The sequence below is a fragment of the Moschus berezovskii genome, chromosome 19, assembly GCF_049115385.1.
Source record: "Moschus berezovskii isolate FMDL1 chromosome 19, NW_MosBer_1.0, whole genome shotgun sequence".
In the NCBI taxonomy this organism is placed as follows: Eukaryota; Metazoa; Chordata; class Mammalia; order Artiodactyla; family Moschidae; genus Moschus; species Moschus berezovskii.
The window spans coordinates 55,224,688-55,252,026 of record NC_142478.1 but is presented as its reverse complement, the minus strand read 5'-3'; the positions used below and the strand labels follow the sequence as shown (position 1 = coordinate 55,252,026).

Sequence of the window (27,339 nt, the reverse complement as noted above, 5' to 3'; positions counted from 1 at the left end):
AGGAGGTGTCATTAAGCTGATATCTGAATGAGAAGGAGCTGGCCAAGGGATGACTGGAGGCAGGATATTCCAGCAAAGAGAAATGCCAGTACAAATGGAATGAGCTTGGAGGAACAGAAAGAAGGCCTTTGTGACTGGGGCATCATGAGTAGTGTCAGAGATGAACAAATCGAGTGCTGACCATGCAGGGTCTTACTTGTGGGATCTTGTATTTTATTCTGAATGTAGTGAGAAGCCGTCGTACATGGGAGCTGCAGGAAGAGAAGGGCTGTGACTGCTGTGTAGAGAGTGGGCTTTAGGGGAGTAAGAGAAGAAGCGAGGCCATCCACTAGGAAGCCGTTGTCAAGTTAGAGGTGATGGTGGCTTGGAGTAGAGAGGAAGTTGTGGATATTGAAGAGTCGCTTTTGAGATAGCTTTAGGGTTGCTGAGGGACCAGATGTGGGGGTCAGGAAAGAGAAATCTAGAGGGACCCTGAGGTTTTTGTCTTTAGTGACTGGGTGATTGGTGGTATCGTTTACTAAGGTGAGGAAAGCTGGCAGGGGTAACAGTCTTCAAAGGAAGAATCTAGAGTCTTGTTTTGAAATGTTGAGATGTGCATAGGCTCCTCAGGAAAGGTGTGGAGAAAGCAGGCAGTGCTGTGTGTCATGGGCAGAGAGGACCTAATATTTGCCATTGGAGTCCGTGGTCTAAGTGCTGTCCACTATGGTAGCCACTCACATATGACTTAAGAACACTGGAAACATGGTGAGTCCAAATTGAGATGTACTCTAAATATAAAAATCTTTAATGGATTTTGAGGACTTAGCATGAAAGACAAATGAAAAATATCTCATTCATTTAAAAAATATCGCTTACACATCGAGCCGACAATATTTTGGATGATATTAGGTTAAATAAAATATAAATCAAAATTCATTTTGTCTATTTTTGCTTAAAAATATATGTATATTTATTCATTCGGCTGCATCAGCTCTTAGTTGCATTATGCGGGATCCTTCACTGTGGGCACAGACTCTCTAGTTGTGGCGCATAGACTCCAGAGTGTGTGGGCTTCAGTAGCTGTGGTGTGCAGGCTAAGTTGCTCCACAGCATGTGGAATCTTAGTTCCCTGACCAGGGATTGAACCCAGGTCCCTGCATTGCAAGGTGAATTCTTAGCCACTGGACCACCAGGGGAGCCCCTCTTTTTACTTTTCTTAATGTGGCTACTAGATGAGTATGTGGCTCACATTATATATATATATTTTAAAGTGTAACTGATTTACAGTGTTGTGTCAATCTCTGGTATAGAGCAAAGTGACTCAGTTTTGTACATAGATACATTCTTTTTTAAATATTTTTTTCCATTATGTTTTATCCCAGGAGATAGGATATAGTTCCCTGTGCTGTACAGTAGGACCTTGTTGTTTCTCCATTTCTAAATGTGACACGTTGCACCTATCAATCCCAAATTTCCAGTCCGTCCCTCCCTCGCCCACTCTTCCTTGGCAGCCACAAGTCTACTCTCTTATCACGTTTATTTCTGTTGGGCAGCAGTGGTCCATAGCAGAGCTCTCAGTCTCTGTGCTCTTGATATGTTGGACTGGATAATTCTTTCCTATATGAAACGGCCCTGGGTGTTGTGGGCTGTGTAACAGCACCTCTGGGCTCTGCTTACTAGGTGCTAGAAACAAACCACCTCCTGCTTCCCCTGCCTGATTCTGACTGCTTACAACATCTCCAGCTATCTTACAATAACTGCCACATGTTCCCTGAGACTTACTTGTGCCGAGGCAGTTAGGAAAGTCCTGCATGCGCTGCGTTGGGTGAGCTCAGGCTCTGAGGACCAGGAGTGGAATCCTGGGCAGTGGGGAGGGGGAAACTTTGAAGCCAATATCCGAGTCTGCTTCAGGTTCAACTGCTCGTTGCTGCATTCAGAGGGCTAGGCCCCTGGTAAACCTGCAGGTTCTCGGTGGTGTTTATAATGAAAGAGCCCATTTGAATCATTATTTTGTGCTATGAGGACAGGAAGGAACCTTAAAACCACTGTCTTCAACCCCTTCCTGGTCTAGAGAGGAACAGTAGGCGAGGCAGGGCTAGAACTCAGGACTCCCAACTCCCAGCTCGACTCGCTTCCCCTGCACGCCGTCTGCGTAGACACCACGCTGTGTTACCTGTGACCTGACCACACTGAGGTCCCTGGTGGTGACTGATCGGGGTCCACTTTGCGGTGGGATCCAGTGTGACCAAGGCCAGTGCTGTGTTCCTTGGGCTTTGGGCCTCGTCTGTGGTGTCCTGGCATCCCGTAACTGGTAACCTGCCCTCTCTCTTTGCAGTCCGCAACCATCCCTCTGTTCATGAAGAACAAAGACGTTGCTGCGGAAGCGGTGAGTCCCGTATGTCAGTGCAGCCTGTTCTCCCGTTTGCCCTCCAGAAAGAACTTGGAGGAAAAGCAAACCACAGCTTCCTCCCCTTTCAGGTCACAGGTAGTGGCAAAACCCTCGCTTTCGTCATCCCCATTGTGGAAATTCTCCTGAGGAGGGAAGAGAAGTTAAAGAAGAGTCAGGTGAGGAGACCAAGCGCTTTATTTCCCCCTAGTCATCAGAGAGTTCACAGTTGAGGAAAAAGCTAGTCAAAAGCTTGAAAAAAGAAGAAAAGTACAGTGTGTCCTCATGACTTGCAGATTCTGTGTGTGTGAATTTGGCTGCTCCTTCGCATGTATCTGTAGCTCCCCAGGCAGCAGTCACCATGCTTTCGTGCTCATGTGTGGCCTTGCCTGGGGCAGTGACACTGATGGCACGTTCCCAGCTGAGCCTGAAGAGGGTGACTCTGCCTTCTCGTTCCTGCTCTCAGACTGTAAACACAGGTCCTTTTCCTGGTCTGCGTACTGCTGTGATGTCTTTGTGTGTGTGTGGTGATTTCACTGCTTAAAATGACCCCCAAACATAGTGCCGAAGCACTGCTGAGCATTCCTGAGCACAAGGAGGCTGTGATGAGCCTTACAGAGAAAATATGTTACATAAGCATTGTTCAGGCATGCATGATAGTGCTGTGGCTTTGAGTTAATGAATCAACAGTGTATATTCAGTGAGATACCTTTATTATTTAATTGAAGTATACTTGACTTACAAAGTAAGGTGTATTTAAACAGATATGTGTGTAAAACAAGCTTATGTACTGTTAGGTTGACAAAAACATGACCAGAGGCTCACAGGAACCTAACCCCAGTTCCCTAGGAGCCATGGTTCAATATTTGTTAACGTAGTGTCTGGCTGCTTTGTAGAGAACTGACTGTAATTCAGACTACAGCTGACCCTTGAACAGTGGGTTTGAGTGGTACGGGTCCACTTAAGTGCGGGTTTTATCAGCAGTGAATAACTATAGGTCTCTGCCAACTGATAGTTTAATCCCTCCATGTGGAATGGGGTTACAGAGGATTCAAACCAGTTATATCCTGTTACATGGAGGGCCGACTTTAAATTACAGGTGGATTTTCAACTGTGCTTCCCAGGTGACACAGTGGTAAAGGATCTGCCTGCCAGTGTAGAAGACGTAGGATGTTCAGGTTCAGTCCCGGGGTCAGGAAAGTCCCCTGAAGGAGGAAATGGCAACCCACTCCTGTATTCTTGCCTGGAAAATCCCATGGACAGAGGAGCCTGGTGGGCTACGGTCCGTGGGGCCACAAAAGAGTTGGACACGACTGAACACAAGTACTTTTTCAACCGTGCCCCTAACCACCCCCTGCCACCCCCGTCATTCAAGGTTCAACTCTAGTTGACACACACTATGACTACGCACTGCTGGAAAAGCCCAGGAAGTGCTGTTTCTCTGGAAACTTTCCTCCATGAGGTGGAGGGTGCTGCTTGTGGAGTTTCAGCTCTGTAAGCTGCAGGCTCTGCTAATCATGTCCCTTCCTGCCACGTGGTTAGGTGGGCGCCATAATCATCACACCCACGCGAGAGCTGGCTGTTCAGATAGAGGAGGTCCTGTCTCATTTCACGAAGCCCTTCCCACAGTTTAGGTAAGTTGGGGGCAGAGTCCGAAACTTTCAGCCATGGGCTATAGTTCCTCCTGACCTCAGAGACCCTTCTCTCGTTTCAGCCAGATTCTCTGGATTGGAGGCAGGAATCCTGGAGAAGATGTCGCCAGATTTAAGGAGCTTGGGTAAGTTGCCTTGCTACTTTGCTTACTCTGGACATCTAACTGGAAACTCACCCTTCAGTCACCCCCCTCCCTACAAAAAGTTTTTTCTTCCTGCCAACCTCCCATTTTGCTCACTGGTTAATGTTCTTGTCTCTCCCGAGGTGATCCCTGACCTCGCCTTGAACCCCAGATAATCCACTTGTCTCCCTGGCATCTGACTGGCGTCTCACAACTTTTGCAGAAACATCTAAAACAAGTGCTTGGAATTTTCATCCCTAGACTTGCACCTCATGTGGAGTTTCCTATTCATCTTTCCCCTGTATGCCTCTCCTGAGGTCGGGCCGTCAGCCACCATCCCTCCTCACCGTCCCCACCATCCCTCCTCTCAGTTAACCATCACCAGTTCCTTGGCATTTTCTCTCTGAAGCACAGCTCTTAACTGGTCAACTTTCCCATCACCACCTCTTCTTCTCGTTTCTCCCCTGAACTCTAGTAACTGCTCTCTCTCTTCTGTGTCTTTACCTTTTTAAAGAATTAATTTGTTTATTATTTACTTTTGGCTGCTTGGGATCTTAGTTGCAGCACACAGGCTCAAGGGCTCAGTTGTCCCCCTGGCATGTGGGATCTTAGTTCCCCAACCAGGAATCGAACCCATGTGCCCTGGATTACACGGTGGATTCTTAACCGTGGACGCCCAGGGAAGTCCCTCTGCTGTATGTGTCTACTGTTACCCCTGGTTATCTACTCTTCACGTAGACACCAGAATGCCAGTCAGGTCGTGTCACTCATTGAAAGCTCTTTCCTGGCTCCTGCTGGCCCTGAGGATGGATCCTAATGTTGGTGTCAGCACTCTGTGCTGCCGCCCTCTCCCAGTCTGCCCTGCTGTTGTGGTGAGCTGGCTTTCTCCCAGGTATTGTGCGTGCCTAGCTCCTTTGCACCCCCAGGTGGCTCATGAAAGTCAGGGTGGTGTTAGTCTCGCAGCATTTTACCTTCAGGGCCTAACAAGGAGCAGAGCATCCAGCAAGTGTTTACTGAACATTTAGGATAAACGTTTGAATACATGATGGCAGTCAGCCTGTGGCATTTTATTGTCCCACTATGAATAATAGTTTGTAATGAGCAGCAATAGATTTTGTGCCGTTTGTCAGTGAATTCTTGATAAAGAAAACTCCTTTTCTTGAGCGCTCGCTGTGTCCAGCTACAATGGGAGTGCTTTGCAGCGGGGGTCAGACTTGAGTTCCTACAGGGGTCAGAGGAAAATATAAACATCTGAAAAGTGGGGCTGGGTGGGGATTGGGAGAAACTGGCTAGTTTATGCCTGAATACTCATCTTCAGCTGACATGTTGCTACAGGACTCTGTATTGCCAGGTTTTTAATTTTCTGTATCCAGATTATTTTTAACATTTGCATGTAACTCACATAAAAAAAAATAATAGTAACTTTCCTGCAGGGACCCAGTCTGTGGGGAGGCCACGTTTGGCCTTCAGTCTGCCAGTTTGTGATCTTTACATAAAATTGTCTCTAGTTCTGTTGACATTCACATTTTATAGATGAGTGACCTGGGGCCTAAAGCAGTCAAATAAAGCCAGGGTCCTTTCAGTAAAGACCTAGTTAGTAATTATTTTAGCTTCGTCAGTCACACAGTCAGGCTCATTACAGCTCCCCTCAGCTGTTAGTGTGTGAAAGCCTCCAGAGGCAACCCATGAATGCAGGAGGATGTGGAGTTACATGTCATTAAAATGTCACAGAAACAGTGGAGGCCAGATTTGGCCGAAGGGCATTTGCTGAGCCCTGCCCTCAATCTCCGCTTGGAACTCAGACTTGTTCCCTCATGGCACAGCCTTCTCCTCCCACTCTGGTGGTCTCCCTTCTCGTCTGTGGGATTTTAGATGACGTTTTTGGAGGGATAGGGCTTCCCAGGTGACGCAGTGTTAAAGAATCCACCTGCCGATGCAGGAGATGCAGGAGACTGGGGTTCGATCCCTGGGTGGGGAAGATTCCCTGGAAAAGGGAATGGCAACCCACTCCAGTATTGTTGCCTGGGGAATCCCATGGACAGAGGAGCCTGGTGGGCTACAGTTCATGGGGTCGTAAAAGAATCGGACATGACTGAGCCCTCATGCACAGGGGGATACAGCAATTGTGTTTGGAAACACAAAGGTCCCTGAGATTCATGGAGTGCAGTAAATGTTGACTTTCTTTTCCAAGTGGGAACATCATCGTGGCAACCCCAGGCCGCCTGGAGGACATGTTCCGAAGGAAGGCTGAGGGCCTCGATCTGGCCAGCTGCGTTAGGTCCCTGGAGGTCTTGGTATTGGATGAAGCAGACAGGCTTCTGGACATGGGTTTCGAGACAAGGTACTGAAGTTTGGACTTAATGGGTGTTGGGTGACACCGGGTGGAAAGGACCCCAATTCCTTTATCGCTTGGTGACTATATCTCTGTTAGCTGCACGTGAATTTCATAGCATTAGGTTGTTTGATCCATCAAATTCTCCCACACTGTTTAAATTTCAGTTGTTCTATCTTTGATGCATTTTTCTTCATGGCTCTTTAAAAGTTTTTGTGTGTTTTAAAGAATTAAATAGCTTTATTGGGATCCAATTCATGCGTTACACAGTTTACTCAATTAAATAGTGTGCAGCTCAATAGATTTTCGTCTCAAAAAGTTTTGTTTTAATTTCACTCTTTTAATTGTCCCCCCATTATAAGAGTTCACTTATATGTTTATATTGAAACGCTGGGAAAATAAGAGTATAAAGAAGAAAAAGATCACCCATAATCTCATCTCCCAGCTACTGTAAATATTGTTATGGTTTTCAGTCTTCTAAAATACCTTTTAGTATCATAAAGCACCCTTTGTTCATTATGCTGCTAAGTAAGGGGTTAGGATGAGCCCTTCTCTTTTTAGCATAAATACCATCCTGGAGTTTTTGCCGAAGCAGAGGAGAACGGGCCTTTTCTCGGCCACTCAGACCCAGGAGGTGGAGAACCTGGTGAGAGCAGGCCTGCGGAACCCCGTGCGCATCTCAGTGAAGGAGAAGGGCGTGGCGGCCAGCAGCACCCAGAAAACCCCTTCCCGCCTGGAGAACTTCTACATGGTGAGCACTGGGTGTTCGCACTGACTCCTGCCGGTCCGTGACGATGATGGCTGGGTTAACAACGTTGTTTACTTGAGACTGAAATTTGCCAGCGATGGGTCTGAAGTGTTCTCACAAAAGATTCAAAAGGTGAAGTGAAGTTATAGGTGTATTAACTTGATTATGACAGTGATTTAACTGTGTATATGTATGTTAAGTCATCACATCTTAAACATATATTACACCTTAAACATATATTACTAAATGCATATATATTTACTATATAAATGTGCTATTTAAATATATACAATTTTTATTTGCCAGTTGTACCTCAGTTAAGCTAGAAAAAAGTAGAACTAGTATTGTTAGTCAAAGCAGTTTACTGAAAAAATTACCAATTTTTTTTGACTCGTATTACTTTCAATAAGCTTAGTTCCATTTTTCCTTTGAAATGATCAGCTATAAGAATTGTTTGAACAGCTTATTAGATTTTCAAGTAAGTAAATTTTTACTTACTTGAAAAATGATTTTCAAGTACTTTTTTCTTAACTTTCACTGTCTGTATGTTTTATCAATATGATATACCATGTTCCCACTAATATATGTTAACTCTTAGCAGTTAAAACAAAAAGCAAGCAAAAATTAATAATGATGAGTGCTGTGTGGATTAGCTTTCAGTTTTCTAGGTGACTAAGTCTGTAAAGTGATACTCTGAGGCTCATTTGAAAGTGCAGCATTTGGGGCAGCGCTGGGATACAGGGTATGTGTGATGATACTTGTCATTCAGCAAGTAAATGAATAAGTAAGTTAACATGGGCATAGCTGTGTTTTAAGCATACTCTAGGGATGGTGTCCCTGGGCCTCCCACCCCCAAGTGATCAAACCTTTTGACATGTGCATGGGGAGTGCTGGGCACAGGCACACACTGGGTTTCCGGCCCGTCAGTATGAGCCTGAGTTAGAGAAGGGCACAGCCAGACCAGCAGCTGAAACACAAAGTCTAATGGTAGACTCTCTGAAGGAGCCTTTTTGGGGGACAGTGTTGTGCTCTGGAACCTAAATGTTTGGTGTGTTCATTGTGCAGCTGGGAGTTGCTCAGTTTAGCTTCCCTGGTGGCTCAGATGGTAAAGCGTCTGCCTGCAGTGTGGGAGACCCAGGTTCAATCCCTGGGTTGGGAAGATCCCCTGGAGAAGGAAATGGCACCCCACTCCAGTACTCTTGCCTGGAAAATCCCATGGACGGAGGAACCTGGTGGGCTATGGGGTCGCAAAGAGTCAGACACGACTGAGCAACTTCACTTTCCCTTTCTTTCAATTTGCAGCAGTAAATCCTAGCTGCTGCTGCCCTTCCTCACCAGGCAGCTGGGAGGGCTTTTCGGAATGTGATTATTAGTAGTGAGTCCCCTCCTTCTGTCCTGTCTGGTCACTGGCTTAGTATCTAGAGTGGATGGTCAGCCAGGGTGGCCAGGCCAGTGTACCCTGCTTGACAGGGCACCTCTGTATCATCATCCAGGAAACAGAGTTTTTCTTTTGGCCGAGAGGGGCTCCCCAGCTCCTGAGCATGGTGACGTGTTTGCAGAGAAAATGGGCCGTTTCTAAACCAGTGTCCCTAGTGCTGTGGACTGGAAGGGCGATGAGGTTGCCGTTTTTTTGTGTCAGTTTCTGGAGGGTCCGGGGGTAGGCGGGTCAAGGCAGAAGAGTTTGCAAATCAGAAAACTGCCTCTGGTGCAGTTGTCAGGAGGATGTTTTTGAAATCAGACCGGGGGTGTTTATACTTGGTGTTGCTGTTTCCGCTTGTGGCCAGGCTGGTAAAGTTGGGCGGCTGGCTCTTCCTAGGGGAGAGAGGAGGCCATGGACAGTGAGGTGGTTAAGAGCAGGGGCGCAGGGGCACGGCCACCCAGATGTACAGCTCGGCTTTGTCCCTTCCTAACCGAACCAGGTGGAGTTACCAGTTCATCACCAGGAAAATGGGGGCTCAGGGTTGCTGTGAGGGTTGGTTTATTAAAACACATGAAGGTTTTAGGCCAATGCTTAGTACGTAGTACGTACTAATAAATGAGCTTTGGAACCCATGTGGCTGCTGTTGCATTTTATTCTTTTGCATTCATTTAAGCAACAGAATTTAGAAATGTCTGAGTGTGTGAGAAATTCCAAATTGAGGATTTGGTTTTAGTATTAATAAAAATAGGGGGAATGCATTCAGGTGGATTTACATGTCTTCAATTTGGGAACCTGAAAGGAGCTCCAGTCTGTCTCCATGAAGGTCTGTGAAGTAATTCTGTGCAGTCCATTCTGGAAATCTGTGTTCACCTCAGAGCAGTGATTTCTGATCGTGGTCATGCCTCAGAATCTCACGGGTGCTGTTAAATAATACTGACCCTTGGGTCCAATTCCAGAGCTGGGGTCTGTGGTCTTTAGGCTGTATCTGAGGACCTGTATTGTAAAGCCCTCCCCTGGGGATGGTGTTACGGCCGGCATGGTGTTGTTGGCATGTTGGGGTTTGGGAGGTACTTACTGCACTGAGTGACTCACTGTCCTCAGTTACATGATTATGTGATTTAACATGTGACAGCAGCAGGGCCTCATGTTAATTCTGAGCTCAGTGGACTGAGCAGCATCCTGGTGAAAGTCTTTCTCTTCATGGAGGAAGTTGGAGTCCTTAAAATTTAGGCCCAAACTGAAAATAGTTATGGGGTTGTTTTTATTGTCAGCAAATTTGTCTTTATCGGTTTTCCTTTTTATTTTGCAGGTCTGCAAGGCAGATGAGAAATTTAATCAGCTGGTACATTTTCTTCGAAATCATAAGCAGGAGAAACATCTGGTCTTCTTCAGGTAATCCTTCTGGGGTTCAACTCCACCTGGAATGTGCACGTGCATGTAGCCTTCAGTTTGGAATTCCTTTTAGGTTGGTCCTCTGTTAGAAGTGTGTTTAACTGCAAGTGACTGAAAACCCAACTTCTGCAGCTCAAGCAGGAGGGGTTTATTTTTCTCCTGTAAAAAGAAGTCCAGAGGTAGGCAGTTCCTAACATTGGTTTCTGTCTCAGCAATGTCAAGGCCAGTGTTTCTGTGAGTGGCTTGGCCTTTCCTTTCTGTGGGTCAGCTCTAGTTTTGAGATGACTGCTGTGACGCTTCCCGTCACATCTGCACTGGAAGCAGATAGAAGAGGAGAGGCAGGGGGAAGGGCAGTACTTGCTATACTTGACTCTTCATCAAAAAAGCGAAAGGCTTTCCCAGACAACACCTGCCCCTGACCCTGGCTGACTTCTGCTTTCATTGCATGGGCCAAAGATGGGGCACCTGGCAGCCCCTCACTGTGAGAGGTGGATAAATGACTGGGTAGCTGTCCCAGCCTCTGTAGTAGGGGGAGATGAGGGAGGAAGTGGTTGGGATGGTGTTTAATTAGCCAGCCTAGTGTCTGCCATGCTGGGGTATGTCCTGTTGTCAGAGTGCAAAAGAACAGCTGCGTGCATTCTTGGGCTGTTTTTTCCTCCATATATACCTACAGTGGTGTTCTTCGACATACCCAAAGAATTTCATGTTTCTTTTCCACCCATCATTTCACCAATAAGATGCAGTAACTATATTGACCCATAGTTAGAAATACGACCTGGTTCTCTTTCTCTCTCTCTCTCTCTCTCTCACACACACACAAACACACACACGCAACTGAAACAAAGATTTCACAGAACTGCACTTGACTAGGTGGGAGGCATTCTGATGCTTTCTTTTCTGTTCTCTGATTTTTTAAAAATGCTGGTCCAGACTCACTAAATTGATTTTAGAACCCACCAGATTACTTTCAGGATCTGTGGGTTGTGGCCCTTGGTGTGTTAAAACTGCATCCTTATATACGATATGACGCATGGAAAACATTGGGGAATCCGGCAGCGGTCACTTGGCACAGATCTTTAAAAATCTTTTATTTTGGCTGTGTTGGGTCTTTGTTGCAGCACATGGCCTTTCTTTAGTTGTGGCGGGCAGACTTCTCTTATTGTGGCGCGAGGGCTCAGTTACCCCACGGCATGTGGAATCTTAGTTCTCCAAGCAGGGATCAAAGCCCCTGTGTCCTCTCCCAGCACCTGCGCCTGTGTGGAATATTACGGAAAGGCTCTGGAGGCCCTGGTGAAGGGTGTGAAGCTAATGTGCATTCACGGAAAGATGAAATACAAGCGCAATAAGATCTTCATGGAGTTCCGCAAATTGCAGAGGTGGGTTGGCTTCCCTGGAGATGGCAGCTCTCCAGCCACTCAGCTCTTCTGCAGGTTGCTCTGCCTCTAGACTTTCTTGCGTGTTGGAACTCTTCCTTCTCTAACCCAGTTATCACGTCTGCTCCCGCCACCCTCTGTCCTGAGCCCATTACACTTTGCTACACTGACTTCCTTCTTTGTCAACTTCCCTGCTCAGTTGTAAGCTCCGAAAGAACTGGAACCTGTGTGTGATGTTCTTTCGTGGATTCCCCACTATCTGACCCAGGTCTGGTCCAGGGTTTGGTAAGCTGTTTGTTGAATGAATGGGTAGACAGAGCGGATGGGAGAAACCCATTGAAGGTTCTGGGTTGACTACGCTATAGGAAAACTGTGTATCTGGAGACTGCAACTTGACTTTGTGCGTAGAAATAATACTTTTCTGTTTTTCTTGAACACCGAACATTCTGGCTATATTAAAAACAATCTTTTACGCAAAGTGATAGACTTGATGATTACACCTCAGTATGAGAGGGAAAATTTCATTTGTTTTTTTTAAATGGCTGTGAAGGATTAGACCAAATACAGTGTTTTTGGGTGTTTTTCTTCCCCAATCGAAATATGTTAGTTTCATTATTTTTCATTCATCTTTTCATTATCTCCCCACCTCTTTACAAATTTCAGTGAGAACTTGTGAAGTCCTAGAGATTCTTAGGAGGAAGAAAAATCAAAATGTTATTACTATATATTTGCTTCCGTGAGATTCCGCAACCTGTTTTTACTGTCATCATCTTCAAATTGGTAACAACTGCTTGATGGTGGGGAAATGGTGGTCTCCTCACTCGGCTGGTGTTTTCTTATTCTCTAGTGGGATTTTAGTGTGCACTGACGTGATGGCCCGAGGAATAGATATTCCTGAAGTAAACTGGGTGTTGCAGTATGATCCTCCCAGTAATGCCAGGTACAGAGAACATTACTTGCTCTGTCTAGGAATCTAGTCTAACGAAACAGGAACCGTGAGGAACGTAAACGTAATGATGGTTGTCAAAACATCATGAAATAGCAAAAGTCGGGGAACTGGTGCATTATCACTGATAGGTCAATGGTGATGCTGTAATGTATTTTCAGATGCTTTTAAAGTTCTTGCAGAAATGCACATGAATAGAGTGTTTAAAGGAAAACAATATATATACTACATATGGAGATCTCAGTTATTCTGAAAGCAAGCATGTATTTCTAGGAAATGCCTCCAAACACAGGAAAATGCCTGTAAATACAAACTCTTAAGCAATACTTGTTAATTCTGGGTGGAGTTAGACTCACAAATAATTTATATTTTCTCTTTTATATTATACTTTTGTTTCCCAAATATTCCACTGGGATCACATCTTCCTACCTGTATCATCAGATGGGCATAAATTTATAGTTTTATAGTTGACATTAAATGTCTGAGAGACTGGTCTGCAGTATGTATATTTAATCGCCAGCTCTTCTGGAACACTGTAAGTGGCAGGGCTGGGACTGAGCTGTGGCGTTGGGCGGCTCCTGGTGTCATTTTCGGTGCATAAGCTGCGTGGCCACAGGCCAGGGCTCTGCTGAGCTGTCAGGTGGTGACTGTTCCCACCCCGTGTCATTCCCAGTGCCTTCGTGCATCGCTGTGGCCGCACAGCCCGCATTGGCCACGGCGGCAGTGCGCTCGTGTTTCTCCTTCCCATGGAAGAGCCATACATCAGCTTCCTTGCAATTAACCAAAAAGTAAGCTGTCTTCTTTTGTGGAATTCCCAAAGCCAGGGTAGTTGGAAAAGTTCTTTTCCAGAAAGTGGTCCAGAATGTAGATTAGGGGTTGGGATGGCGGTGTCAGTGCAGGAACCTGTCTGTAGCTTTATAAAAGGCTGTGGAGAGAGGCTCTGGGGTCCACTGTTGGCCCCAGCTGAGTGTCATTACTTAGGAACACAGACCTATGCTACCATATTTTCCAACCAGAAATCAGGATTGTTAAGTAAAATCTGATTTTAAACTTTGCTTTAAAAAATTTAAAATACTTTCTGGACCAAGTAAAATACTTGGGTTGGATTTGGGCTTCAAAGTCTCCACTGGATAAGATTAAAATGAGTGGTTTTGCCTTTGATTTTACTGGTACTGGATCTGATGGGGTAGCCTTGGGGGAGTGGTGGTCCTAGCCAGAAGTGACAATGTGGTCCCTGTGCAGTGCCCCCTGCAGGAGATGAAACTCCAGAAGAACACAGCTGACCTCCTTCCAAAGCTCAAGACTATGGCCCTGGCTGACAGAGCTGTGTTTGAGAAGGGCATGAAAGCTTTTGTGTCATACGTGCAGGCTTATGCCAAGCACGAGTGCAACCTCATCTTCAGATTAAAGGGTAAGTTGGATTTGCTCACCATCTGAAACATTTGACAGTTTTTACAAATATTACAAATATGAAGGGCTTCCCAGGTGGCGCTAGTGGTAAAGAACCTGCCTACCAATGCTGGAGACATAAGAGACATGGGTTGGATCCCTGGGTTGGGAAGATTTCCTAGAGGAGGAAATGGCAACCTACTCCAGTATTCTTGCCTGGAGAATTCCATGGACAGAGGAGCCTGATGGGCTACAGTCCGTGGAATCAGAGTTGGATACCACTTAGCAGCTGAGCACCTGTGTTGAGCACAAATATGAAACTGCTTTGTCTTAGGTCCATGTCAGGGTTAATGTTTTCCAAGCATTTAAAAGAAAGTCTTTCTGGGACTTCCCTGGCCTGGACTCTGAGCTTCCATTGCAGGGGTTAGGGGTTCAATCCCTGGTCAGGGAACTAAGATCCTGCATGCTGTGTGGCATAGCCCCCCAAAAATAAAAATAAAAGTCTTCCTTGGGTTTAACTAGGTACTGGCTGCTGAGTATTCTTTTAGTAAAAATGTAATTAATTCTAATTAAAATGAATCCATTAGATCACTTAGAAAAAATTATACTGCTATGAATATACTATTAGTTGATGCTTATAGTCCTATTTTGGATGTGCTAACTCTTGATATTTTGGTTTAATCAGATCTTGATTTTGCTAGTCTCGCTCGAGGTTTTGCCCTGCTGAGGATGCCCAAGATGCCAGAGCTGAGAGGAAAGCAGTTTCCAGATTTCATGCCCGTGGATGTCAATACAGATACCATTCCATTTAAAGACAAAATCAGAGAAAAGCAGAGGCAGAAGCAATTATTGGAGCAGCAAAGAAAAGAGAAAACAGGAAATGACGGGAGAAGAAAATTCATAAAAAATAAAGCTTGGTCAAAGCAGAAGGCCAAAAAGGAAAAGAAGAAAAAGCTGAATGAAAAAAGGAAAAGGGAAGAGGTAAAGCTGGCAATTTTTAAAATTAAATACTCAGAATTCTGCACAAATCTCACAGAAGTGTAGTGTATACTACCTTCTAATAGGAACTGCATAGGACTCTTAGATTTTTGTTCTTTCTTGGTGGCTTGGGTTGGGGAATGTGCTGTTCGTGAAAGCTGACCTAAGAGCATGTAGTTCCCAATTGATTAAAAAGTGCTGGTTTGGGACTTCTCTGGCGGTCAGTGGTTAGGACTCTGTACTTTCACTGCTGAGGGGCCCAGGTTCAGGCTCTGATTGGGGAACTAGAATTCCACACGCCTCCCAGAGCGGCCAAAAAAACCCCCCAAATTTTGCTGGTTTCACTTAGAACACTGTTGCTGAGAAATTCAGTAGCTTGTTGGTCTTCTGCACTCAGGGTTCTGATATGGAAGATGAAGACATGGAGGAACTTCTGAATGACACAAGGCTCTTGAAAAAGTTTAAAAAAGGCAAAATTACTGAAGAAGAATTTGAGAAGGCACTGTTGACAAGTGGCAAAAGATCAAGGAACAAAACAGATTTGGAGATCTCAGATTTGGAAGATGACTGCTGATTCCTGCCCCTCAGGTGAAATGCACGGGAGTGGGGAATGCGGGGAGCTGGCCCCCAGTTGGCAGACAGCTCGAGTTTCCTTCTGCTGAACATCAGAACTTCAGCAGCCGTCGGGGAGCTGCTGTTGCAGAAACGGCAGATGTGAGGGGTTTCATGCTCGTGAGCATTTTACTAAAAACATAACAGCCTTGAAGTCTAAGAGAAAATGTAAATTTACTTAACTATAAATAATGTCAATATTTATTTTGATGGGTTACTTAAAGAGCTCATTCTTCAGTGGCTAATTTATACTTATTAAACTTATTTAATATAAAGCTACTGAAGTAGATTTGATTTGAGAGCTTTTAAAAGTTCCTCAGTGTTTTCCGGCACCTGATCTCCCTTCCCTGGATGTCTTTACCTCTGGACCCTCAGTTCTCTCTTTGATGTACTGCACTGAACACCCACACAGCCCGTAGTACCGTTTTATTGGTGAGTATCTGAAAAAGAAGCAGCAAATCATTCTGGGAAAGAAAAAGATTACACCTCCTGTTGAATAAACTGTAGTTCTAATCCACTGTGCCTTAAGTATGTGAAGGTGGCTGCCCAGTGTCTTTACCAAGATGGACAGTACATCTAATGTCAGAGCCCTCTGGCTGGGCCTGGGGTCAGCTTGCAGTGCAATGCAACACCATATCAAAATCTTTCATGTAATTTATTTGAAAAGATGCTGAGTTTGTTCCCAAAAACAATTTATAAAAGCTGTTCAGGACCCAAATACGTTTTAAGTCACATCTTTTCCCAGATATAGAATTTTAAGTTTGCAAATATTCTGGAAGGCGTCTTCGTAACTGATGAGCTGTGCAGGATACTCTGGCCAAAGAGGCCATTAATACCTGTTTTTGGGTTCTTGCAGTAGTATCCGCTGTCTTTGGCTTGATCCTTTTGTGGGGATGACAGCCCTCAGCTCGTATTTACCGCTGGGAGCCTGATTCAGTGAGTGTTGCCTGCCTTTTTCATCTAGCACAGCATGGAGCCTGGTCCTGGGCAGCTGTTGGTTGCTGTAGTTTGGACCACTGCCCTCTTGGGCCTGCTTGTCTTTCATGGATGCTTTTGGCAAATCAGTCCGGAGTGTGGGGAAGGTGAAGGGAGAATGGGCACATCTTCATCCATCAGTCAAACAGCCAATAATCTTATATTTCTGGAAACTGGACATGAATGGAAGTGTCTGGAAATATATGGAAACCATAAGAGCACAATTTAGGTTGGGCTTTAGGGGAACCATGAATGCATTTTAGATGGGACTGAAATGAATAAAAAATTTCCCAAGAGTTAGGATTTTAAGTCCTTAGTCCATAAAACTTCAGAAAAAACAATTCAGTTTTGGCCTGGCTCACTGAGGGGCCAAGAGACTACTCCCCATATCCAATGTCCACCGGCAGGAAAGAACCCGGTGTTTACAGGTAGAGCTTGATGAGTTCGTCGCTGACGGCCGAGGGCGTCAGCACCCCCAGGTCTGTAAACAGCAGCGTGATTAAGGAAGGGGAGGTGTAGTCGACCCACGGGTGCTCCTCTCTGAGGTCCTGTCCAGTCTGTACAGACTTCAGAGTATCCGCCTTGTACTGAGGAGACAGGAAGCCAACGTTAGTCTGCCCCACAGACTGAGGGCTCTGAACTGTTGAGGCTTTGGCCTGAGCAATTGAGGTGCTCCTGCCTGAAAGTGCCCTCTGGAAACGGGGAGGCCAACTGTGTGGCACAGTGCCCAGGGGACTGAGTGTGGCTTGGGTGAGCCAGGTCATTAGAGAAAACCTTAAGCCATGTGTCCCCTCATGAGTGTGCAGGAGTAACCCCTCCAGACCTCGCAAGACAACTGTTTAGAGCATTTATAGAAAGCTTACTAAGTGCCAGGTGCGGTGCTAAATTCCCCATAGATTATCTCTGAAGCACCACAACCCCTGTACAGATAACTGAAGTTCATAAACCTTACAGTGAAAGGACCTGCCCAAGATCACATGGTATATAGGTGATGGAGATGGCAGGTGAGCCCAGAGAGCTGACCCAAAACTTTCAGTCTTTTCCCTGCTTGGCCTGTATCCAGTGCTTAAGTGACAAAAGACTGAAATTCTGGGGACAAGTTAGACTGTTCAACAATCACCAATTTATCTTTGTATTCTGTATATTAGAAAAAATAGCAATGTGAAGTGAAAAACTTATTGGAACATTCTTAGCACTGCGTTTTTTTCAAAGGTTTCAGTTTAGACTCAAACACCCCTTATAATATGTAAAACTCTTGCCTTAAACTTATCTGGGACATCTTGCTGGTTTAGTGGGAAGAGTCGTACAAACTTGAAACTTTCCGCAACAACATAAAATGGCTTGTTCTGTGCTTTGGCACACACGGCCATCTGGTTAGTTCCAATCTGGGAAGTCAGAGAACAGTGGGGAAAGGTGAGATCTTATAGCACACCTGTAGTGGAAGCAACAGAAAGTCTATGAGTGAATGTAATATGTGTACTTCTGGCTTTGGAATTAAAGAGGATCTTTTAAAAAGGAAAGCAATAGACATTTCTCCAAAGATCTACAAATGGCCAATAAACACATGAAAAGATGCTCAAGAGTCTTTGTCATTACAGAAACACAAGTCAAAACCACAATTAGATACTGCGTCACACCTACTAGCATTGTTCCGTCGCTAAGTCCTGTCCAACTCTGTCTCCTAGTTTGCTCAAACTCATGTCCATTGAGTCAGTGATGCCATCCAACTATCTCATCCTCCGTTGTCCCCTTCTCCTCCTGCCTTCAATCTTTCCCAGCATCAGGGTCTTTTCCAAAGAGTCGGCTCTACCCATCAGGTGGCCGAAGTATTGGAGCTTCAGCATCAATCCTTCCAATTAATATTCAGGGTTGATTTCCTTTAGGATTGACTGGTTTGATCTTGCTGTCCAAGGGCCTCTCAAGAGTCTTCTCCAGCACCACAGTTTGAAAGCATCAGTTCTTCGATACTCAGCCTTCTTTGTGGTCCAACTCTCCCATCTGTACATGACTACTGGAAAAACCACAGCTTTGACTATATGGACCTTTGTCGACAAAGGGATGTCTCTGCTTTTTAATATGCTGTCTATGTTTGTCATAGCTTTTCTTCCAAGAGCAAGCATCTTTTAATTTTGTGGCTACGGTCACCATCTGCAGTGATTTTGGAGGCCAGAAAAATAAAGTCTGCCACTGTTTCTACTTTTTCCCCATCTATTTGGCATGAAGTGACAGGACCAGATGCCATGATCTTAATTTTCTGAATGCTGAGTTTCAAGCTAGGATGATTATAATTTTAAAAAAAAAACAAGTATTGGCAAGGATATAGAGAAACTTGGAATCCTTATGTGTTTCTGATGGGACTGTAACATGATGCAGCTGCTGGGGAAAACAGTTTGGCAGTTCCTCAAAAAGCTAAACAGAAATACCATATGACCCAGCAATTCCACTCTTAAGTATATACGCCAAAGAATTGAGAACAGAAACTCAAATAAGTAATTGTACACCTATGTTATTAGCAGCATTAGTCACAATAGTCAAAAGGTATTCATCAACAGATGAATGGATAGACACCTGTGGTCCAACCATACACTGGTACGTTATGCAGCCATAAAAAGGAGGCACTGACACATGTACAGTAGAGGTGAGCTTTGAAAACATGCTAAGTGAAATAAACCAAACTCAAAAAAGAGATAACGGTGTGAGTCCACTTACATACGGTGCCTAGAATGGGAAAAAATCATGGAGACAGAAAATAACTTAGGGGATGGGGGAAGAGAAAGAGTTTTGTGACAGTTCTTTTGGGTATGGACAAGTTTTGAAGACAGTGGTTGTGGCTGCACAACAATGTGAGATGTAATTAATGACACTGAACTGTACACTTAAAGATGATTATGATGGCAAACTTTACGTTATACATACTCCAGCACACACAACAGACTATCAGGAGGTCGTTCCATGTGAAGCGACAGACAAATTTGAAATATTATATTGATGTCAGATATGCTCCATTAAAAAGAAAAAACCCAATTCCAAGTAAAACATGTTTTGAATAAGTATAAATACGTTCTCCTAGTCTACACAGATCAATCTCCAAAGCAGAAATAAATCTGACCAGAATCTGACCCCATTGCAATGGCTCAGGAACTGGGAAACCACTGGTTGCAATGGTGGAATCCTGAAGCTAAGCAGGGTTAGAGGAATGAACCATAATACACACTGTGGTTGGGTGTCCGAGGTCATTAGTGGAGCTCCATGCCCTGAGCAAGGGCCTGTGGAGAACTGATTCTCCTACCTTGTTAATGATTCCTCCGTTTTCAACAACTCCTTCTGCACCAACTATGACAAGATCCACTTTCTCCATGATGTAGCTACAGAAATGAAAAACAAATTTTTAATGCTCCCTTTCTTTGCTCTTGCAACATCACCTGCAAAGATTAATGCTCCCATTTTCAGCAAAGTATGTTCCTCTCATAACTTTCTTCCAAAGAGCATTGAATGCCCAAGTCAGCCCCTGGCACTGTTACTGGTTCTGCTACAGGGGCACCAAGACCCATTTTGATGACACTGCAATAAGGTACATAACTCATGCTGCCACCCAGTAGGCACATGCTTACATGTGTAGCTGAAGCAAGGATTTCATGACCCGGCATTTATCTTTACTACATGTGGCACGCTATTTTTTGTTCTATATCAATACAAACAAAACAAAAATTTTAAAACCTGATGTGATCTGAAGTTGGAAAAAAATATTACAGAATTCAAGAATTTTGCAGGTAGGGTGGGGGCCTTTAATTTTACCTTTTAAAATGAGCAATTACAGAATCCTTCAAATTGTTTACTTCCCCCCTCTTCCCTAGTTTTTGGCCACAGTGCAGCATGCAAGATCTTAGTGCCCAGACCAGGGACTGAACCTGTGCCCATGCAGTGAGATCATAGACTCTTAACCACAGGACTGCCAGCGAAGTCCCCAAAATGTTTACTCTTAAACACATTCCTAATTTCCTTAATCATCTGTGTTTTCTTTCCAAGGGATTATTATTCCTGTTTTATGAGCCACGCTGCCAATCCATGGAGCATGTCACCTCAGCTTTAGGAGTGAAGTTATACACAGGAGATGAAAAATTCTGGCGTGCCACTGACGACAACCTGTGTCTTTAGATGAAGAGAGAGTGCTGATTACGAATGCTGACCCAATCACTGCACCTTGCTCTTAAAATGCACCGTGAGGGGCTTCCCTGGTGGTCCTGTGGCTAAGATTCTGCATTCCCAATGCAGGGGTCTGGGTTCCATCACTGGTTGGGGAACTAGATCCCACGTGCTGCAATTAAAGATTCTGCATGCCATACTCTTGCCTAGAAAATCCCATGGATGGAGGAGCCTGGTAGGCTGCAGTCCATGGGGTCGCTATGAGTCTGACATGACTGAGCGACTTCACTTTCACTTTTCACTTGCACACATTGGAGAAGGAAATGGCAACCCACTCCAGTGTTCTTGCCTGGAGAATCCCAGGGACGGGGGAGCCTGGTGGGCTGCCGTCTATGGGGTCGCACAGAGTCGGACACGACTGAAGTGACTTAGCAGCAGCAGCATGCCATAACTAATACCTGACACAGCCAAATAAGTATTTTTTAAAAATGCACCATGACACCATGTATCCAGCTCTCCCCAGCATCCCACAGCCCTGTCTTGTGTGTACACCATCAGGTTCTTATCATGAATACTTGCTGGTTTAGTGCCGCTGTCAATTAGGAGGCAGGATGCTGCCCACTCTCGTTTTATGAATGAGACTGGGACCCTCCATCTGGAAACCCTGCTCCAAGCCAACCCTGGGAGTAGGTGGGGGAGAAAATGTGACTGTGATGGGAGAGCCGGGCGCTTACCCAACTGCAGCATCAAGGACCACAGTGACAGGGACATTGAGGTGGCAGAGGGCTTTGGCCATCTTCTTACTGAAAGTGACATTTTGAGAATGTTAGAAAAAGTCCAGGAACGTCCCTATCATAGAGACTGGTGAGTCACTTAATTTGGACGATGATAAATCACATTAGCTAGAAACTCAGTTATTATTATTTTTAATGTGGACCATATTTGAAGTCTTAAACCCACACTCCCTGCATTGGAAGCGTGGAGTCTTAGCTACTGGACTGCCAGGGAAGTCCCCTCAATTAATGGACTAAGGGGCTGAGCCCAAGATTCTGGACTAAGGAAGCATTTGGGTTCTTTAAAAGTATGTATTTTAGGAAAACTGTGCTCTTGGGGCTATGCAGGGATATGTAAATTCAGGAAAAAAGGGGTTTTCTTATGTTCTGGATACATAAGAAATGTAACTATCTATTCCTTAATATAAACCTTTCAGTTTATATCTAAGTACCAAATAAAACGCCTGGATGCTGTACTGTGACCTACTCCAAATTCATGGTGATTTTTCTTCCAGGAGCGGGGATGGGCAGTGTGAAAGGCAATGCTGACTGACAGATAAATCGGGGACTTCGTCTGGCTCTTTTTACAATGGAGTCTCATCCTCAGTTTGCTCATTAAAGGGACTGCTGGGCACATGACCACGTGGAAAGATACTTGCCCTGACAAGTCAGGCTGTGACTCTGTAATGTACACACTGAAACGCTTCTTGGCTGCCACGGCAGCTTCCAAGACTCTCAGGACCACTCTGGAGTAGGCATGCGTTAATATTCTCTGTGGGTAGAGAAAGCTCCGTCAAAAGTGCAAACTTCCAACGATCACTCAGGCTCTCTGCCACTCCAACGTGTGTTCCTGGTACCCTAAAGCTCTGTATGCTTTCGCACAAATCAATTGTAATCAGAAAGCAGATCCTTGACAATACACTGTGTTTAAACCCATATATTGATACTTTTTGTTTTTGCCACACTGCGCTGCATGTGAGATCATAGTTCCCCAACCAGGGATCAAACCCTTGCCCCTTACAAGGAAGCTTGGAGTCTGAACCACTGGATGGTCAGGGAAGTCCCTATTGATACTATCTGAAAAAGTTTTCTGCCAGAGGAGTGTATCCTGGGTTTCCTGTTTTCGCAGCAAGCACAGAAGTGGCATCTCCACGTGGTGTTACTCAGATACAAAAGCCTTTCTGTCTGAAGGCTGTTAGGTTCCTTTGGGTTGGTTTCCCTAATTCTAAGACCTAGTCTGCACACCTGGGCCTGCAAGCACCAGACAGCTGGCATAGAGGGACGCAGAGGCTAGTGGGGCCAGTGGCAGAGTACGAAGGCTGATCTCTGGCTGTTGTCACATGGGGCCCACTGTTGCTGGATCATCTGATTTTTCTAGAGTATTTCAATGTTGACTCATTTTTTAAAACTTTTATATACTGTTTGGGGTAAACACAACCCAACTGTGGACTGGACACAATTTGCAGATACTTAGATGGAATCAAGATGTTCTAAGGAACAGAGTGCAGAGGACAGAGTAAAGCAAGGTGGAGGGACCAGCTCCCTGGCTCCTTTCTGGGTCTTGCCTGAGAACTTGTTAGAAATGCAGGTTCTCAGGCCCCACCCATCTCACTGAACCAGAATGTGCATTTTAATTTATATTTACATTAAAATGAAAAAAAAATTTTGGCCATGCTGCATGGCATGGGGGCATCCTAGTTCCCTGCCCAGGGATCGAAACCATGCACCCTGTATTAGAAGTGCAAAATTTTCACCCCTGGACTGCCAGAGAAGTCCCAGAACATGCACTATTAAAAGCTCTCCAAGTGGTTCACCTGCATACTCGAATTTAAGCCACTCGGCTCATAATCTACCCTAAATAGCACTGATGCAGGTGGTTGCTACACGTTAAACTCCACGAGGATGAACGAACCCTGTAGTGCGACTGCTGGGAAGGAGGCGGCCTCGGCGAGAAGCAGTCACCAGCTTGCCTCCACCTGGTCTCAGAATGGCTTTGTTTGAAGCTGGCTTTTGTACCAGTGCCAGTTGCAACTATTACGTCATTTATTTCATAACATAATTCAGAGGCTGGGAAGGGAGTAATAAAACAGAGGACAAGATTTTAGAGTCCAGATGCAAGTAAATACTTTTACAGTCAGTGGAGGCTTAGTTGGCAGAAAGAATGTGTACTGGCGGAAGAGATGTCATAGAAGTTTCATGATCCCTTTGCTGGGAGACTGACTTAATGTGCTGCTCCTGTCTTTCCTCACTTAGGTTATGAACACCTGGCAGCTTTGCATCTCCGTGACAGCATCTGGAATGAAGATTAAAAAAAATCTCAATCCAGTGCTAACCTTCAGCAGGAAGAGAGGCAGGAGGAACCAGTGACAAGAGCTGTGCTGATTTAATTCAGATCAGTTCAGTACATATCCAGTAAGAAAAAAACACTTCTTTAGTAAGACAGCTTATCAAATCGAGAATCATCCATGCTGGCCCAGGGTTTTCCTCTGCGTCTTTAAAATGACAACCACCTATGATACTAACATCTACCTTTAGACACTGCTTAGTGTGTGCCAGGCATAGTGCAGAGTGCTCACACACACCATCTCATAAATCCTTACAGCAGCTCTATGAGGTTAAGTACTATAATTACCCTTATTTGAAAGATGAGAAAAGTACAGCACAGAGAGCTTAAGTAACTTGTCCAAGGTCACACAGCAAGTAAGTGGCAGAGGTGGGATTTTACCCCAGGAGTCTGACGCCAAAGTCCTTGCTCCCAATCACCACCCACAATCAAGACATACTCACTGCCCCATCTTTGATGAAAGTATGGCACAGATCTGCAATTTTATTTCTTGACAGTGATATTCTCCTGAGGAAAATCTCTCCCCGCTCAATCATGATCTTTTTACATTTGGAGTAATCCTAGGAAAAGAAACAGTGCAACATGAGGGGAAGGGGAGGATCCAGGTCAAGCTGAGAATACTTGTGGGCAAACACAAAAGCAGAGTGGTGACTGGGGGAGGGCAGGGCTTACAGAGTATTCCAGGGAGGTAAGGCTGATGAAGCGCAGGAAGAGCTCCCCGCCCGACGACACGGCCACAGAAGAGTCCACGCCACACAGGGTTTCTATGGCACTGGTGAGATTCGCCCTCAGGCCCTGGATTGTCTCCCCTGGAATGATTACATGAGCAACATGATGTTCATTTCAGTATCACAGGCCCTTGATGGGTCTGCAATTCATTCAGCCCGTGTGGACTGGGTGTAGGCTGTATGCCAAGCACACTGATGGTTCAGCAGATAAAGAATCCACCTGCAATGCAGGAGACGTAGGTTTGATCCCTGGATCAGGAAGATCCCCTGGAGATGGAAATGGCAACTCACTCCAGTACTCCTGCCTGGGAAATTCCATGGACAAAGGAGCCTGGTGGGCTGTGGTCCATGGGGTTGCAAAGAGTAGGACACGACTGAAGCGACTGTGCAAACACACTTCCTAGATGCCAGAGATAACATCAGTGAACATGACCAGCCTCTGTTCTGATGGAACTGCCTTTCTTTTCCTTTTTTTCTTGGTTGTGATGCCTGGCTTGCAGGATCTCAGTTCCCCTGATCCCCCAGCAGTGAACCCAGGCCCTCGGCAGTGAAGGGCAGAGTCCTGATCATTGTACTGCCAGGGAATTCCCAGCACTCTCTTTCTACTGGGAGAGGTAGGCATCAAACAAGCACACAAAGAAATAAGTCATTCAGATTGAACTGAGGACAGAAAAAAGCAGAATGATGAAAAAGGTGGAACTACTTTAGACAGAGTTAACAGGGATGATCTCTTGGAGTGCAGGCTTTTTAAACAGAGACCTGAGTAAGAAAGTATCCAGCTGTGTAAAGATGCAATGGGAAAAGTCTCAGATACAGACTATACCAACACAAAGGCCCCAAGATGGGAATAAAATTGGTATGAGAAAGGCCAGAGTGAAGCACAGTTTAGCAAGGGACAGCATGCAAGGAAATTAAGTAGTGACAGAAGAGGTCTGCAGGGTGGTGCAGGTAAGGCTTAGATGTTTGGATATTAGTATAATGGGAAGATGCTGGAAGCTGTCTTAGAGACATGCATCTCTAGGTCAGCCCTTTAAATAACACTTTATTATTTTTATTATTATTTTGTTTATACCCAGATGTTTACATTTAGGATTGAATTCGCAGTGCTCACAATGATGACATTAAAGCTAGAATTTATACTAGAACATTCTCTATAGCAATTGCAAAGAATCTGTCACAAGACAGAAGCTCAATAAACACTTGTAAAGCTGAACGATTGCTATAAGCTTCACAGTTAAGGTTATACTCACACAGTTAAGCTTCACAGTTAACCTGGCATATTATGGTCCTTCTTGATTCAAAGTACATTTCAGGGGTTTCCCTAGCAGTCCAGTTAAAGACTTCTCCTTCCAATGCAGGCGGTGCTGGTTATCAAATATCTCCCTGGTTGGGGAACTAAGATCCCATATGCCACACAGACAAAAAACCAACACATAAAACAGAAACAACATGATAACAAATAAAGACTTTAAAAAATGAAGTGAAGTCGAAGTGAAGTCGCTCAGTCGTGTCCGACTCTTTGCGACCCCATGGACTGTAGCCTACCAGGCTCCTCCGTCCATGCAATTTTCCAGGCAATAGTACTGGAGTGGGTTGCCATTTCCTTCTCCAGGGGATCTTCCCGACCCAGGGATCAAACCTGGGTCTCCCACATTGTAGACAGATGCTTTACCATCTGAGCCACTGGTACACATCAAAAAAAATATATATATTTGTGAAAAGAGACCCATGTGATCCTAACTTGAGGGCTCTCTCCACATTGAAAGGACTGAAATGAAGGGAGAAACTGAGCTTGAGGCTGTGTTACCTTATATCAGCATACATCCATCTCTCACTTTCTACAATTTTAACAGTTACAAGCAGACTTTCCTAACACCTGGAGCGATGGAGGCAGACCCTCTTTACCTGTATCTCTTCTCAAGTACTCCAGTAAAGTCCGGATGGCAGCTACTGCTGAGGCCATGTCAGGATCTTCTTTTATCTGAGACTTAAAGTATTCGATTAACTCTGGGAAGGGAGAAAAAAGTGATTCAGCAAATTCATTTAGCAGGAGAGAGAGACGACCACAGAGCTTATCAATGACTGCTGACATTAAAAAGCAAGCTAAAAAATAGTTCCTTTGCAGGGTGTTTGGCTTCAGGGACACCGAAAATGTTGATGGGAATAGAGATGACATCACTTTACTATTTGCAAGCTCTTTCTCATTTTGAAAAAGCTAGCCCGTGTAATATGGAATAAAATTTAAGCCCCACCAAATGATAGTGAAAGGTCATTCTCACCCTTATTCTTGACCCCAAGTCTTCAAAAAATCCCAGAGCCAACCTGCTTACTGATTTCTCCTGCACCCCTCCAGTCTATGCCAAGTCAAGCCTATTCACCTACATACATATGTACGTGATGTAGAAGTCTACTCTGTTTTTACTTTTTTACATGAAAGGTACTACATACATATTAGTTTGCCCTTGTTCTTCACGTAATAAAACATCTTGATAACCACTCTAGACAGATATCAAATACGCCTTTCTTTTGATTCTGGTACCCGATTCAACAGGGCAGGTTCAGGGAGTCTTACTCATACTTCACATATGAAGAAATCAAGACCTGCACATTCGTCCGAAATCTCACGTTTTTGGAGAGCACTGGAAAGCGTGGGCAGAAGGGATGTCTGGGGGTACACCCAAGACCCATTCCCTGGATACACGAGCAGCGAGAGGGTTTTAGTTAACCCGGTTAGAGGGACCATATCCGACCAAACAGCCTGAACTTGAAAACTGACCGCGCCGGGAGCCCAGTCTGGGCGTATGAGGTGGAGGGATCCCTGCGCGGCTTCGCTCTAGGCCCAGCAGGCCCGACGCGTCCCAATTTACCCTTGTTGTCCATGGTGCCCTCTGGACCGCGGAGCCTGAGAGGCCCAGAGCCGCACGAGACGCCCGGAGTAGTCCCACAGCCGCGCGGGCTCCGCGCCACTCTGACTGACAGCACGCAGCCACGCTCTACGCTCCACTTCCGGCGCCTTGGGGGCGGGGCTGTGGGTAAGGCGTGCGGCC

The 27,339-nt window shown here is 45.1% G+C and overlaps 2 protein-coding genes across 5 annotated transcripts in view; one reads left to right on the top strand and one right to left on the bottom strand.

Moving 5' to 3' along the window:
* Positions 1-21,886, top strand: part of DDX55 (DEAD-box helicase 55) — a 22,757-nt gene extending 871 nt beyond the window's left edge. The window contains exons 2-15 of one of the 4 annotated variants that reach the window (XM_088828121.1): positions 2,315-2,365; positions 2,458-2,544; positions 3,908-3,999; positions 4,080-4,142; positions 6,331-6,480; positions 7,033-7,222; positions 9,949-10,031; positions 11,276-11,407; positions 12,252-12,344; positions 13,024-13,138; positions 13,593-13,761; positions 14,425-14,720; positions 15,115-15,305; positions 21,736-21,886. In XM_088828121.1, coding sequence (XP_088684247.1) covers positions 2,315-2,365; positions 2,458-2,544; positions 3,908-3,999; positions 4,080-4,142; positions 6,331-6,480; positions 7,033-7,222; positions 9,949-10,031; positions 11,276-11,407; positions 12,252-12,344; positions 13,024-13,138; positions 13,593-13,761; positions 14,425-14,720; positions 15,115-15,291 — 1,698 coding nt within the window. In that variant the 3' untranslated portion in view covers positions 15,292-15,305; positions 21,736-21,886. Of the gene's footprint in view, positions 1-2,314; positions 2,366-2,457; positions 2,545-3,907; positions 4,000-4,079; positions 4,143-6,330; positions 6,481-7,032; positions 7,223-9,948; positions 10,032-11,275; positions 11,408-12,251; positions 12,345-13,023; positions 13,139-13,592; positions 13,762-14,424; positions 14,721-15,114; positions 15,306-15,704; positions 15,823-18,187 lie in introns of those variants that run through there. The other 3 variants (XM_088828119.1, XM_088828120.1, XM_055404372.2) reach the window with 3 other exon arrangements.
* EIF2B1 (eukaryotic translation initiation factor 2B subunit alpha) lies at positions 15,966-27,320 on the bottom strand. The gene is made up of 9 exons (XM_055404377.2): positions 27,160-27,320; positions 26,198-26,299; positions 24,237-24,373; positions 24,008-24,124; positions 21,876-21,992; positions 21,182-21,246; positions 19,594-19,669; positions 17,564-17,689; positions 15,966-16,891 (listed from the first exon to the last, which is right to left on the bottom strand). The coding sequence occupies exons 1-9, from the start codon at positions 27,170-27,172 to the stop codon at positions 16,727-16,729; spliced, it is 918 nt and encodes a 305-aa protein (XP_055260352.1). The 5' UTR covers positions 27,173-27,320; the 3' UTR covers positions 15,966-16,726.
* Between the last annotated feature and the right edge of the window lie 19 nt (positions 27,321-27,339).